General features: G+C 48.7%; 1 protein-coding gene across 4 annotated transcripts in view; it reads left to right on the forward strand.

Moving 5' to 3' along the window:
- ERI3 (ERI1 exoribonuclease family member 3) overlaps positions 1–14,459 on the forward strand; it is a 1,639,940-nt gene that overhangs the window by 1,130,788 nt on the left and 494,693 nt on the right. For all 4 annotated transcript variants that reach the window (XM_086952319.1, XM_086952320.1, XM_086952318.1 and 1 more), the window contains exon 8: positions 11,584–11,683. In XM_086952319.1, the coding sequence (XP_086808445.1) occupies positions 11,584–11,683 (100 nt within the window). The remainder of the gene's footprint in view (positions 1–11,583; positions 11,684–14,459) is intronic.

Genomic DNA, 14,459 nt, shown 5'->3' on the forward strand with positions numbered 1-14,459 from the left:
GGGAAGCCTTGTACATAGGTGTGAAGTGGTTTCGGAAACCGCTGTAGACCACAATGGAGGACTTCAGTGAAGATGCCGCTGCTAGAGAAGGGGAAAGTATCCGGTGGAACCCAAAGGTGGATTAAAGATGAGAAGTACCTGCAAGCAGAGGGTGCAGATTCTATACCACTCAGGAGTGACCAGGAGGCACGGAAGACGAATGCCCATCAATGTTTGTTGCTGCAGGAAAGTTGACAGTGACTGTGGAGCTGCAGCTGTGCGGACAAGGCAACTCTGTGGAAGACCAATAGCCGTTCACAAGCTATTCCAATTCAGACGTTGAGAGTTGAGGAGTTGATGTCCGTCGGGAGCACCAATAAGCCTTGGCAACTACAAAACGTGGAAAATTGGTGTGGAAGCACACTGCTTCACCTCCCAGCAGGGTCGCCCCTAAGCATCATGGTAGAGCAGCACTAATCTGCACCCACCTGGTGAAACACATTAAAGACTTTGCAAGTGTACTCGCTTGTCGGACTGCATCTACCATGATGCTTAGGGGCGACCCTGCTGGGGGGTGAAGCAGTGTGCTCCCACACCAATTTTCTACTTGAAGGCTCCCTCAAAGCGCTGTGGGCTGACGAGCTTGTGGAGAGGCACCTGTGCGCCTGGAGAGATACTTCGTTCCAAGGATACGGCAGCCTGCTCAACAACCCCAAATAATGCCTAATCTCTGCTGATGACAGATAATAATCTAGAAACACGTGTCCAGAGATGGCCAGCACTAATCTGCACCCACCTGGTGAAACACTCTAAAGACTTTGCAAGTGTACTCGCTTGTCGGACTGCATCTACCATGATGCTTAGGGGCGACCCTGCTGGGAGGTGAAGCAGTGTGCTCCCACACCAATTTCTACAAAAAATGTGGAAAGCAAAGAAGATGCAGTGTGGGACCATCAAGGTCCAGGTGACTCTCCACAGTCAGGGCAGGCCCAAGCAATCAGGGGAGCTTTGCTGAAATCAAAGAAGACCCTTAAAAGGACCCATAGGTCGGAGGCACTGGAGAGTCGCAAGAGGATCTCGAGCAGCTCACCAAAGATGCAGGCCCACGGCGCAAGTGATGCGGTGAGGACGAAGATCTTGGTCACAGGAGATGCTTGAGGTTGGAGCTACTTGGAGCCCAAAGATCTTGTAGGAAGGAAGCCAACAAACCTTTGCAACAGCAAGTTGACGAGGTGCACAGAGGTTTGGTTCCTGCGACTCCCGACGAGGGACACTGGCCTCAAACTTGGTGAGAGGACAAGGTAGGCCTTGAGTAATGTGAAAAACCACCACCTGTGTCGCTGAGCCTTTTGGAGTTTGTGGGAGCCCAGGATCAGCAGACCGGTCAGCTTTGTTGCCCTGCCTTCAGATGCATGGAAGTAACTCCTTCACTTCAAGGGAGATTCTTGCAGGGGCACCCTCACACTTGGGATCAAGCACCCTGTTTTCAGAATTGAAAGGCCTGCTTTAGGGGTGACTTACAGGTTTTAAGTGCAGTGACCTTGGATATAGAGAACCTATTTCTTCCGCAAGTAGTGATAGACCCAGCTTACACAGGCTGCAATGGCAGGCCTGCAGTTACAGTTTGAGTGGTCTTCCATGGGTGACATAATGCATGCTTCACCCCATGGAGGGCCCCTGGGATACCTATGCCCTGGGTACCTCAGTACCATATACTAGGAACTTATAAGGGTACACCAATATCCAATCTGAGAGCTACCTAAGTACTTAATATAACCAACTTAGGGGGAAAAGCACAGAAACTGGTGCCTTGGTTAGCAGGATCCCAGTCAGACTAGTCGGAAACAGCATAGCACCAGGCAAAAAGGGGGGGTAACCATAAAAGCAGATCCTACTTTCCTACATTAATATTTTAACATATAATTCTCACTTAATATTTTGATTAAACAGTTATCTTTTTTAGCCCGCCGATCTTTTCGCCTCACAGTTTATGGTGTCACCAGAATCTTTCATTTGAAATATTGGACTATATGTCACAGTTACATAATATGTTATGTAGAATTGTAGAGTGCTTTATCACCCGTGAGGACATCCTGACACTTAGCAGGCGTGAGTCTAGTCAAACCCAGTGCTTAGTGGTACTGCTGAAAAAGCCTGGTCTTGAGCTACTTGCCAAATTCAAGAAATGAGGAAGAGGCTCTTAGCTACAAGTCATTCCACACTTTATGACCAATGATGAGACGGCTCGGCCACAGGATCTTTTTTCCCATATACATGGGATGTGTGCAGGTACTAGTCCGGATGAGAGGAGGGTTTTAGAAGGTTTGTAAAAGCAGATATGATTTTGAGGTATGCTGGCTACTGTTACGTGGTGCCTTGAAACTGTGGTTGAGGAGTTGAATTCTGCTTGTTTGCGTGTTTCCAAGTGTCTGGGAAGGTCATGGAAGAGGTGGAGGTGTTCAAAATGGGTGTGAGCATGGCACTGATGGGTTGCAGTTCTCTGCTGTAGGCATGGTGGTGTCAGAAATCTGATGGGGCCCCTGACTGGATGAACTTCATGTTGGTGGGGTGATTTTGGGCCATGTTGTTAGCATTGGTTCTTTGAATAAGATAAGGTGGTGTTTGGGAAGGTTGTGGTGTTTGGGTTTTTCGGATCCAGTTGTGGCTTGAAGTTGCACTTAATGGCTGTAATGTTGTTGCTAAAGAATTATCAGCAATTATTGCAGAGATCCTACAATTGAGTTGAAGGTACCCTCTGGTAAGATGAAATCCTTTCCAATGGAAAATATTTTTTTGCTTCTGTTGCCTCTGACATTGGTGTCGTTCACTAGAGCGCCACATTTGGTGGTCCGTATCATTTGGTGGTAGCATCTCAGGCCTAATTTGAACATGCTCCTGTCTGTATTGTCCTGGCTCGTTCTCCATTTTTGCTCCAGTTGTCTGCAGTGGCATTTAATCAGTCTTGAGTTCCTCCATGTGCCAAGTGGCCTGGAGTTGTGATCTTGTATTGCTGTGTTAGAGAGGGCCAGGAGGTGATCCATTTGTTGAAACTCTGTAGGACTTTGGGGAGGTTGTTGCTGTATTTGGGTCCGTGGGTGTTGAGTAGTGTTACATTCTTTATTAGTGATACTGTTCAGCGGGCTCGGCTGGCGGTGGTATGTGTACTTTGGATTGGGACAGAGATGCTGAACTTGACGAGGGCATGGTCTGTCTAGGAGAGTGGTGTGCATTTGTCGACTCAGTTGTTTCAAAGGTGGTTAAAAATAGTGTCCAGTAGATGTCTGATGGCGTGGGTAGGTTTGCTTGTTGGGTGGAGCACAGGCTTCCAAGGTCTAAGATGAGTACTTCCGAGTTGGGATGCATATCGTGTTTCAGGTGAAAGTTCAGGAGTAGGAAATAATTGTTGGTGTCTGGGGCGAGTGATGAAACAAAGGTCGTATCTCCGAGGGGTCTGTAGTTAATAGTACTGCTTAGGGTGAAGTTAGCTGTGATGTGGAGCTTGAATGACAGGCATTCTATTTTGGAGGATGACCGGTCAGTGGAGGTCGTTCAGGTGATGGCCATTCCCACCTCTAGTCTTATGAAGTCTGCCTTGCATGGTGATTTTGTAGCACAGGGGGTTGACTGTGGTGCTATCATGTGCCAATGTGGGGTTTAGCCAGGTTTCCATAAGGAGAAGTAGGCCTTGGGCTATGTCAAGCCGCAAGTTCCCGCTCTTTGTGGCGTCTTTGGTGAATGAGCAGGTGTTGAGAAGCATGAGTGTGTAGAGTGTTGTGTTGGTGGCTGCAGGACTGTTTGAGTGGGGTTTTGAATGCTGTTAGAGTTTGTCAGTATACGTTCTTCGCCCATATGAAACATTCCGGATTTCTCTTGCATTTCCCATGTATAATTTTGCATCTTATAATAATTTTAATGTAATGAATTGTTTATCAATTTTGCTTGTATGGTTTGTATTCACAAATCGAATAAAAGCTTCGAAATTGAATTGAATGCTGTTAGTTAAAGTGCAGTTAGTGTTGCGTGTGGCTAAGTGCTTGAAAACTTGCAGGAGAAGACTTTCTTTGCTGTTGTCGTGCAGCAAGACAGCAGTGTGTGTGTGCTGGTGGTCAGTGTTGAGGGCCTGGAGGGTTGCAGTGGTTTAACAGCAGGACTGGAGAGGGCCAGGTTTCCTGATGCTAGGCATGGTCCAGGCACAGATGGACATGCCTTTGGAGTGCTAGCAGCATGCCTGCTGGACATATCCAAGCGGTGGCCACTATTAAGTAGCTCCTTGAAGGAGGAAGAAGTGATGTCACTTCCTGTGCTGGTGGATGATGGAACGCCCCTGCACCTGTAGGTTGATCGTGGGAAGTCCTCCTTGGGGCTATGGTGAGAGTCAGGATGGTTCCTTGGGGCTCAGGGCAGTTTCAGTGAACTCTAAATGGCTGCGAAGCTTTGAGAAGGCAACGCCAATAGAAGCAGGCCAGAGCAACAGAGCTTAAACAAAGCGTCAGGCTTAGTTGGAACCTTGAAGTAATGAGTTGGACTCAGATCAGCTTTCAAGAAGCACCATAGCAGCGTTAACTTATGTCTGTGTTGATGTAACTCTTCATATCAAAACTGTAGCCGGGTCCTCAGGCAAACATGGGGAGGCGGGTGCTACCACCAAAGCTGCCTTCTCTTGACGTCCCTCCACAGCCCGGGGGCTGAGAAGGCTGCTTTTGGATCTGGGGAATAGCTTTTGTGATTTGTTTGTTTTTTTGGATTAGCTACTTTTCCCTAGATCTTCAGGGACAAAGGGTAAATGACATAGATCGGACAGCTGGTGAATCAGGGTGGGGCATTCACCCTTGGAGCGGCCCTTCCGATCCTGCAACAATGGGGCAGAAGATAACCGCTGGGTGATGAATGCCGTCTTCAGGTGAGCAGAGGAAGCGAGATCGGCGTCTTCTCGAGCTCTTCCTTTCATGGGGAAGTGTGAGGGCATTACTGAGGTACGAGAGATACATTGTGTTTTACCACGACTGGACCACTGCGAGGGAATCCATGAAATGATCACACCCTGGCCTCTCTGCCCGTGTCTCAACGTGTGTTCCTTTCTTTCGGGCCAGAAGGTGTACTGGGGCCCGGTGTGCGGACAGGCAGCTGGAGCTCTGGCGCGCTGGGTGTTTGCCTGCAGACTCGTCAGTGATGGCAGCATTCGGCGGCTGAGGTCTGACTTTGTGGTAAATGGATCCTGTTTTGCGGCCTCGGGTTCGTGGTGGTGCTATCTGATATACCGCTCTTGGAGAGGTTGCTGTATTTACAGATCGGGCTCGGCCACCAGGGATCTGGGGGCGAGGAGATGCCTTCCTGGCCTGGTGAGACCTCCCTGTCTGCGCTGTTGCTCCCCTTCTCGGCTGCATCTTTTTTTACATTCACACATTATCGCCCATCCTGCTGGACTGGATTGGGTCATTTCCTCCTCTCGCGGTGTCCTGCCAGTTAACGCTGAGGGGGTCAGAGGTAACATTAATACTAATCCTTTCCTCTCCTCCGTGTCCTGATTTACAAGATGGTGTTCGCTCGTGACGAGCTTGACCTCTGTGCTTGTGACCTCCTTTCCTGGTTCATCGGCGCAGGGTGGGGTTGAGCAGGGCATCTGTGCCCTGAGCTGGCGCCAGCAGGAGAGTAGCTCGAGGGAGGCTCCTCCGCCTTTAGGACTGAATAGATCGGGAAAACCTCCTGGAAATGGAAATGATCAAAAACACCATTGGAGTTTAACTGGTGCAGATTCGCGCCGTGCAGTCGTGGACCTGCAGGAAACAGGGGGCGGAGTTTCACCTATCGGAGATATGACGTCACATCCTCTTCCGGGAATCTTGGAAATGTAACTGTTCACCTAAGCACTATTTTTCCAGGACCCCGGCGATATGTGACACCTCGTACGTATCCAAAATAAGATCGGATAATAACTCAAGTTTCATATAAAACTCTGCACACCTGTACGAATCACTGCACATGGCTGGATACTAGAAGAGCAAAAACTCCTTAGGAATCCCCCTCAAAATACAGATACAGGGATAACAATGTACTCAAATCCCAAGCTCCTGTTACTCACAACCTACTGAGCGCTTCCTGCAGAGATGAGGTTAGTTGAGGCTTGAATGCAAGGTTTCTACGTCACCCAGCAATGGATCGTCAGCACCGAGGCTGTTGTACTGGGGGCTGCCGAGAACTCGGAAGTTCTTGAAGTTCACAAACTACTACGAATAATAACGCGTGACCAAATGATTCCTTTCTCGCACCACACAAACCACCTCCTTATACTTGTCCTCGCGCTGTGCTAGCGATCTGCAGAGCAGGAGGCCCACCCAAAGGAAATAACAATAAAGGAGGGGTATCGTCCAATCTCTGCTGGTGTTTAAACGTGGCTGACGCCGAATCTGTGGTGATTCGGAGACTTCTCAGGGGGGCCCAGGTGAGCTGAAGCTCTCGCCCTCCCTCGGACGCTGCTGCACTGCTTATGGTTGTCTTCAGTCCATACTTGGTTCACGACAGCCTCATGACTTTCCTAGACCACGCATCACTCCCATGTACATCCGGAGTCCCGATGAAGGTCAATCGTAGGTTTGCTACGCTTTGACACGTGTCTTGGTCTTTGGTTATAGGTATAAATATGCTGCTTATATATATATTTTGTTTTGGACAGCTTTTTAAGAGATAACAATGAACAACTTAAGGTTGGATCGAAGTTGTGTATTTATTCAATAAGTCACATCTACACAGAACAACGTTTTTTTCCTTCTTTTATTTAGTTACTTTTTCATATCTGGTTTTGATCCATAATACATTTCACCCAAGTGCGTATGGTGTGTTAGTATTGGTGTATAGAATCTATCGAGTCCTTGGTAATTGGCAAAACAATGCCAGAAATCTTCTAAATATATAAAAACGAAAGTATGTCGGTTTGTCCTTTATGCATTACTACACCATTCATGTTATGTTATGTTATTTGTATTTTTATAGCGCGCAGCTGCCCCAGCAAAGGGGCGTCCTGGCGCTTTGACAGACGCTATAACATAACACACAAAAAAGAAAAGGAATTAACTAGAAACTGGAAACAGGAAAGTTTTAATCGCCTGCCTGAAGGCGAGCAAATCTTCAAGAGCTCGGATGTGTACCAGGAGCGAATTCCATAGACCTGCCGCTAGCACCCTAAAGGAGCGGCCACCCATTCTGCTTAGCTTAAAGCGTGGACAGACAGCCAGATGAAGCCCCTCCGATCTCAAGGATCTCGAAGGCATGTAGGGCGTAAGTAGATTAGCAAGAGCCGGCGGCGAAGAAGATTTCAAGATTTTAAAGGCCAGACACAGCGCCTTGAACTTAATTCGCTGTCTGACCGGGAGCCAATGCAAGGCCGTGATGGTACCAGACACTGAACAATGTCTGGGGAGGCCCACAATGGCTCGTGCCGCGGCATTTTGTACTCTTTGGAGCCTAGAGGCCTCCGCTTGATTCACCCCTAACAGCAATGAGCTGCCGTAGTCCAACCGAGATAGTATTGAGGCCTTGACCACAAGCTGTCTGGTAGGGGGATCAAAGTACTTTAAGACCGGCCTAGTACCCCTCAAGATTCCATAGCACGTGGCAGCCACCTTCTTGGTGTGGTCCCTGAAGGTGAGCGCAGAGTCCACCCAGATTCCTAGATTTCTCACTCCAGCAGCTGGAATAGGAGTGACACCAAGCTCAGATGGCCACCACTGGTTACCCCATAGCTCAGCGTGCTTCCCTAGCACCAACACCTCCGTTTTGGTGGCATTCAACTGAAGGCAGTTGGTGCGAAGCCAGCTTGCTACTGCCAAGAGACCCGCACGGAATCTGGGGGCCTGCACCTCAGGGTCTCCACTAAGTGTCACCGCTAGCTGTGTGTCGTCCGCGTATGAGGCCATCGTGAGACCCCACTGTTTGACGACACCAGCCAACGGTTTCACATAGAGGTTGAACATTGTAGGGCTCAACGAAGATCCCTGTGGTACCCCCAGCTCCAGGGGATAGGTGGCAGATTGGCCAGGTGGTATAGCCACTTTAAAGGAACGGTCTGCCAGAAAGGACCGAAACCACTGGAGAGCGACGTCTGTCACTCCCGCCTCCTGTAGGCGTTGGATCAATATATGGTGGGACACAGTATCGAAGGCAGCGCTTAGATCTAATAATATAAGCGCTGCAGTATGACCTGAGTCAAGTACCTGGCGAAGATGTTCAGTGATGTAAAGTAATGCCGTCTCGGTACTGTGTCCCGACCGGAAGCCGTTCTGACTGGGGTCCAGAATCTGGTTGCGAACCAGATGCTCAGACAGAACAGAGTTGACGTGGGCTTCTGTTACTTTGGCGATCCAAGGCAACAGGGAGATAGGTCGATAGTTTTCTGGCACCCGGGGGTCAGAGTTGGCTTTTTTTAATATAGGGGTGACCACTGCCTGTTTCCATGCCATGGGTACCGTTCCACAAGACAGTGACATATTGATGAGATTCAATATGGGGTTACGGCACAGCGGGGAAAGTGTGTTAATGAAGGCTGGCTTTAACGGGTCCGCAGGAGAGCCTGACTTGACCCTAAGGCTGATCCTGTCAAAGGCCTCAATCGACAGTTCAGGTAAAATGGCCAGAGGCTCATAGTCCATCGTGACAGGGACAGTAGCCTCTCGATCCTGGTGGAGTGTGTCGAACCCATGATAGATTTTTTCCACTTTCTCCACAAAAAAGGAGGCCAATTTGTCACAGTGGGAATCTGTGCAAATTACCTCTGATGAGGATCTGTTTTTCATGAGGTCCTTCAGTACCTTGAAAATCAATTTTGCTGGATTAGGGCTGGTGGCAAATTCATGAGCGTAAAATGCAGCTCGTGCTCTGCAGATAGCTCTATGGTAGAGCTTCAACTCAGTGAAAGACCGAGTTTTCAAAGCAGGGTCATAGGATCGTCTCCATTCCCTCTCTGTTTTTCGGCAGGATTTTTTCAATTCTGCAAGAGATTCATTATACCAGGGACTAGGTGTTTTTGTCCGGCCTTTCGACCACCGTAGAGGTATAAGAAAATCCAGGGCATCGGTGATCCAAGCGCAGAACTGTTGGTAACCTTGTTCCACATTAGTGAAAGTGCTCAAAGGTTTCCGCTCCAGTATACTATAAAACTCTTCCAGCGTAAGCTTGTGCCAAAGCCTTTTAAGGATAGGCCTATCCATAGATATAAAAGGCTTGTCGTGGACCGGATAGAAAGCTTCAACTAGCAGATGATCAGTCCACCCCATCAGCCTCGGATCTGACAACCTTAACCCGTCAAGTGTGGAAAAAAAGGGGTCAAGAATATGGCCTCCAGAGTGGGTTGGAAGGGTGACGAGCTGAGTAAGTTGGAGAGCTTCCAGATCCGCCAGCAGGGAGCTCACGGTAGTGGATGACCCATTATCAAAATGGATGTTGAGGTCCCCTAAGATGTTAAAGTTGGCACAGCCGAGCGCTATGGGACTGACCATATCGGCCAGTGCGGACCTAAAGACAGAATCATTGCCGGGGGGGCGATAGACAAGCAACCCACTGAAAGTGAATTAATGGGAAAAGGCGACTTTGAAAATAGCACTTTCACATGCGGGTAGTCCCGACGGCTTCCATACGGCCGGAAAGCAGGATTTGACTGCCATAGCGATGCCACCACCTCTTGTGGTCCTATTAGAAGTATAGATGGTATAATTCTGGGGCAATGCAAGATTCAATATGGCAGAGTCAGAGTCCTGAAGCCAGGTTTCTGTCATTAAGAAAACATCAGGATCCTCTTTTTCTATCAGATCATAAATGGACAAGTGGTGCTTTACAAGAGATCTGACATTAAGGCACCAGATGCGAAGATCTCGCGATGCGACACGTGTTCGTGTAACAGGAGCGGCATCTTCCAAAGAGCGTATTTTAGTAGGGCTCCTAAGAGACCAGCCTTTACAGGCGCAGCTATATGGGCCAGCTAAAGGGTCCACAGGCTTACACGCACATCCTTTGGACAAATGCCCTATGGCCAACAACTCTGTTCGTGTGTGGGTCAACATACCTGCCAGGTGTAGCGAGGTAACGCTTAATGAAATACAGAGCCTGCCCTGCCTCGCGCTGCCTCGACGCGGACGAGCGCAGACGGGCAGGACTCAGGCACGACTCCGGCTAAGCGACGGCGTCCTCACCTGCGCGTCCCGCTGCGCGGGAGAGGGGAGCTTTAAGTAGGCTCGCCAATTCTAGCGCGAGCACGAGTACGCTCCAAGATGGCGCCCGAAGTTATCTTCCCAGCCCTAGCCAAAATGGCGCCCACAATGAGCCACCCCCGGGATCCAGGCCCGCCAAAACGGCGGTGAGGGAGCCGATTATATGCGGTATGAGGAAGGGGGCCAAGACCCTGCTAAAATCAGGGAAGAAGTGCAGCAAATAAAGTTTAACCAAAATACAGAATCAGGAGAATTAAAAGCGCGGCGAAGCGCCTGCAGCAGCGCCAGCAACATCGTGTGTCCAATTAAAATGAGCATCTGTCAAGGCCTGCCTTGAAACTAAGTCCGCCTTAAGTAGGCTCGCCAATTCTAGCGCGAGCGCGAGGACGCTCCAAGATGGCGCCCGAAGTTATCTTCCCAGCCCTACCCAAAATGGCGCCCACAATGAGCCACCCCCGGGATCCAGGCCCGCCAAAACGATCCGATCGCCATGAAACTTTGGGAAGTTGTTGAGTACACTCCTGCAAAGGTTTCTGGCAAAAAAAATTGTTAAAAGTTGTTGAGTACACTACCGCAAAGGTTTCTGGCAAAAAAAAAAATGTTAAATATCGCCCCCCCGGGGCCCTCATAATCTTTCCAATACGGAACCTTTACAGTTTACGGTGTGACTCGCTTTTGCAATGGCCATCAACAAAGCACAAGGACAATAGCTGCAAGTGTGTGGACTAGATTTGGAGAATCCGTGCTTCTCACATGGACAACTGCATGTGGCCAGCTCATGCCTCGGAAAACCTTCTGATTTATTTGTGTACGCACCAGGCGGAAAAACAAAAAATACAGTGTATCCACAAGCACTTGAATAAATAAACAGAATTAAAACAACACTTTAAAATGTTTTCCATATTAAAATGAATAAGTTTCAATAAAAATGACACAATGTAATTTGAATTTTATCATAACAAGTTTCCTTAAATTTCCTTTCTTCTGAGATCGCAGCAACGTGCGACGGGTAAGCTAGTACAGTATAACACAGAGTAGCTGACTGGAGACGAGAGCAGTATTGGTGTCTGCCAAAGAAAAAGGGTGCATCCTTGGCTGAACCGGGACGACTGGCATCCTTCCCAGACTATATGTGTGTTTGGAGGAGACTTTACTACATATTGTATGAAGGGCTGTTCCTCAAATATATTAACACCTCTGTGCTCTTAGTAGTATGAATGTACTGCGTTCTTGAGAGAGCTCCCACTTTCCGGGCCATGAGCGTTTCTTTTTTGTTGGTTGCTGTATCCATTTGCTTCCTCCTGGAGTATTATTGTCACAGTCAATGCTTCCTTCTGGTTCCTGTACAGAGAGTGTGGTTATTGTACAGTTTATGCCTGTGTTAATTTCACGGTTTCTTCAATTCCAGGCATACAGCTTTGCCATAGGGACGTGGCCCAAGAACGGACTCCTAGACATGAACAAAGGCATGAGCCTGCAGCACATAGGAAGACCCCACAGTGGGATAGGTGAGTGTTTCCTCTCTAATCATATACCTACAAATGCTGCTTTTGCTTGTGGATCTTGAATGGAGCTTAGAAGCTTACTGGGACAAGGCCTGATGCAAGATGGTGGCAAGTGGCCGCGCAGAACTTAGTTCTAATGATACTGGATCAAGCACCAACCTCTGCCATCCAAATCTCACTACTTACCTCTCACTGAATATCTCCCTGCTTTTTCATTTGCCCGACAATTTCCATGTTTCTGCCTGTATTCTTGGTTATTAACCTATCTCCTTGCTTTAGTTACTGATCTGTTTCTTTGATTTTCCACCTCTTTATTTGCTTCCCAGCCTGTTTCAGTTGCCGACTTCTTTCGTGATGTTGTAGCCTGAGCCCACAATCACCTGCGACTCTTCCCCATTACCCGCACTCTTCACCTTTGTTTTCAAGCCTCCATCTTTGATTGCCTTGCTTTATGTTTCACTCTTTCCTTGTGTTTTGACTTTTCTGTGCTAGGTTTAGCTTCTTCTCTTTGCCTGCACCTTATTTTTGGTTTGGCCTCACCTATCCCTTTTTGTTCTCATTAGCTGGTATTCAATCTTCTCTCCGGCTTGCCGTCCTTTCTTTCGGTTTGCCTTCCTCTGTTCTGGTTTGTCTCCGTTGCTCCTGGTTTGTCCCACGCTCTCCTGCTTTGCATTCCTGTCTATACTTGTTTCTTTTCACCAGTCACTAAGTTTCCTTGTCACTCTGTCAGCTTGCTTGGTTATTCTTTTTCTGTCTGCCTGTTTCCTGATCATCTTTCCTATTTTAATGCCTCATCTGGTTTGCCTGCCTCTCTCCTTGTTTGCCTGCCTCTCTCCTTGTTTACACAACACTCTTCTACTTGACCCACTGTGTATTCTACGTTACTTATCTTTCTTTTAATTTGTTTTCCACGCTCCTGGTTTCTTGCTACTCTCCCAGTTTCCTTGACTTTTTTTCCAACTAGCCCACATCCTTCCCGCCTCTCTCCTCAGTTTGTCACCTCTCTCCTCAGTTTGTAGCCTCTCCATATTTTCTTGCCTCTCTCTCACCAGTTTTTGGCTTTTGTTATAACTTCTCCTCCTCTCTACTCAGTGCCCTGCCTCCCTTCTCAGTTTCTCTCTTTTCTCCTTGGTTGCCTACTACTTCCAGGTTGCTACTCGTCTGCCTAGTTGCCTGCCTTTCCTCAGTTTCCCCCTTCTCGTCTTGGTTCGCCTCACCAATTTCCCACCCCTCTTCCCAGTTTTCCCACCCCTCTTCCCAGTTTTCCCACCCCTCTTCCCAGTTTTCCCACCCCTCTTCCCAGTTTTCCCACCCCTCTTCCCAGTTTTCCCACCCCTCTTCCCAATGTTCCCACCCCTCTTTCCAGTTTCCCACATCTCTTCCCAATTTCCCACCACTCTTCCCAGTTCCCTGCGTCCCGTCTCAGTTTCTCTCTCCAGGGACATTTTTGTATTTGAGAGGCCCCTGTTCGGAGCAGATTTTAGTTTATGATCCAAGTTCAGCTTCATGCCCTCTTTGGCTAGGCCACTGGCAGTGTACATGCACATTGGTCCACATTCTAAATGTGTTTACATCTAATCTTTAGGGATAGTGATGTTTGTTTTCAATATCGTAACACAGCAGCAGCTGTCTAAAATTACTGCAAATAATCTCCGGTGACCGCTTTCCATTTCTCATATGTGAAGTCCTATTTTACTCTAAAAGAAACTAAACATCAACTCAACATTTTCACTCCGTTTGGCTCCTGTCTCTATCCTCAGTTCCCTGCCTCTCTTCTGAGGTGCCTGTGTCTCGTCAGTTCCCTGCCTGTCTTCTGAGGTGCCTGTGTCTCGTCAGTTCCCTGCCTGTCTTCTGAGGTGCCTGTGTCTCGTCAGCTCCCTGCCTCTCTTCTGAGGTGCCAGTGTCTCGTCAGTTCCCTGCCTGTCTTCTGAGGTGCCTGTGTCTCAACAGTTCCCTGCCTCTCTTCTGAGGTGCCTGTGTCTCGTCAGTTCCCTGCCTCTCTTCTGAGGTGCCTGTGTCTCGTCAGCTCCCTGCCTCTCTTCTGAGGTGCCTGTGTCTCGTCAGTTCCCTGCCTGTCTTCTGAGGTGCCTGTGTCTCGTCAGTTCCCTGCCTGTCTTCTCCCTGCCTGTCTTCTGAGGAGCCTGTGTCTCGTCAGTTCCCTTCCTGTCTTCTGAGGTGCCTGTGTCTCGTCAGTTCCCTGCCTGTCTTCTCCCTGCCTGTCTTCTGAGGTGCTTGTGTCTCGTCAGTTCCCTGCCTGTCTTCTGAGGTGCCTGTGTCTCGTCAGTTCCCTGCCTGTCTTCTGAGGTGCCTGTGTCTCGTTAGCTCCCTGCCTCTCTTCTGAGGTGCCTGTGTCTCGTCAGTTCCCTGCCTGTCTTCTGAGGTGCCTGTGTCTCGTCAGCTTCCTGCCTCTCTTGTGAGGTGCCTGTGTCTCGTCAGTTCCCTGCCTCTCTTCTTGGTGATATTTGGTGGGGTATTTCTAGAGCGCGACGTTCGCTCCGGAGGGACCATCTTGGCGCTAAGAAACCTGTGTGAACCAGTCCAATAGGATTAGATGGAAGCTTTGGAATAGTCGTTCGGGAGATTAAAGATCCATGTCTTTAGGAGCTTTCGAAAGGATTTTTCCTGGGTTTGTTGTCTGAGGGTTTTGGGCAGTTTGTTCCATGCTTTAGTTGCCAGGAAACTGAGGGTCTTCTCACCCTTCGTTTTTAGATTGTATTTAGGTAGAAGGATGAGGTTATCATTGGTTGAACGAAGGTGACGGCTGGTCACGTAGTGGGGA

The sequence above is a fragment of the Lissotriton vulgaris genome, chromosome 1_1, assembly GCF_964263255.1.
Source record: "Lissotriton vulgaris chromosome 1_1, aLisVul1.2, whole genome shotgun sequence".
Classification (NCBI taxonomy): Eukaryota; Metazoa; Chordata; class Amphibia; order Caudata; family Salamandridae; genus Lissotriton; species Lissotriton vulgaris.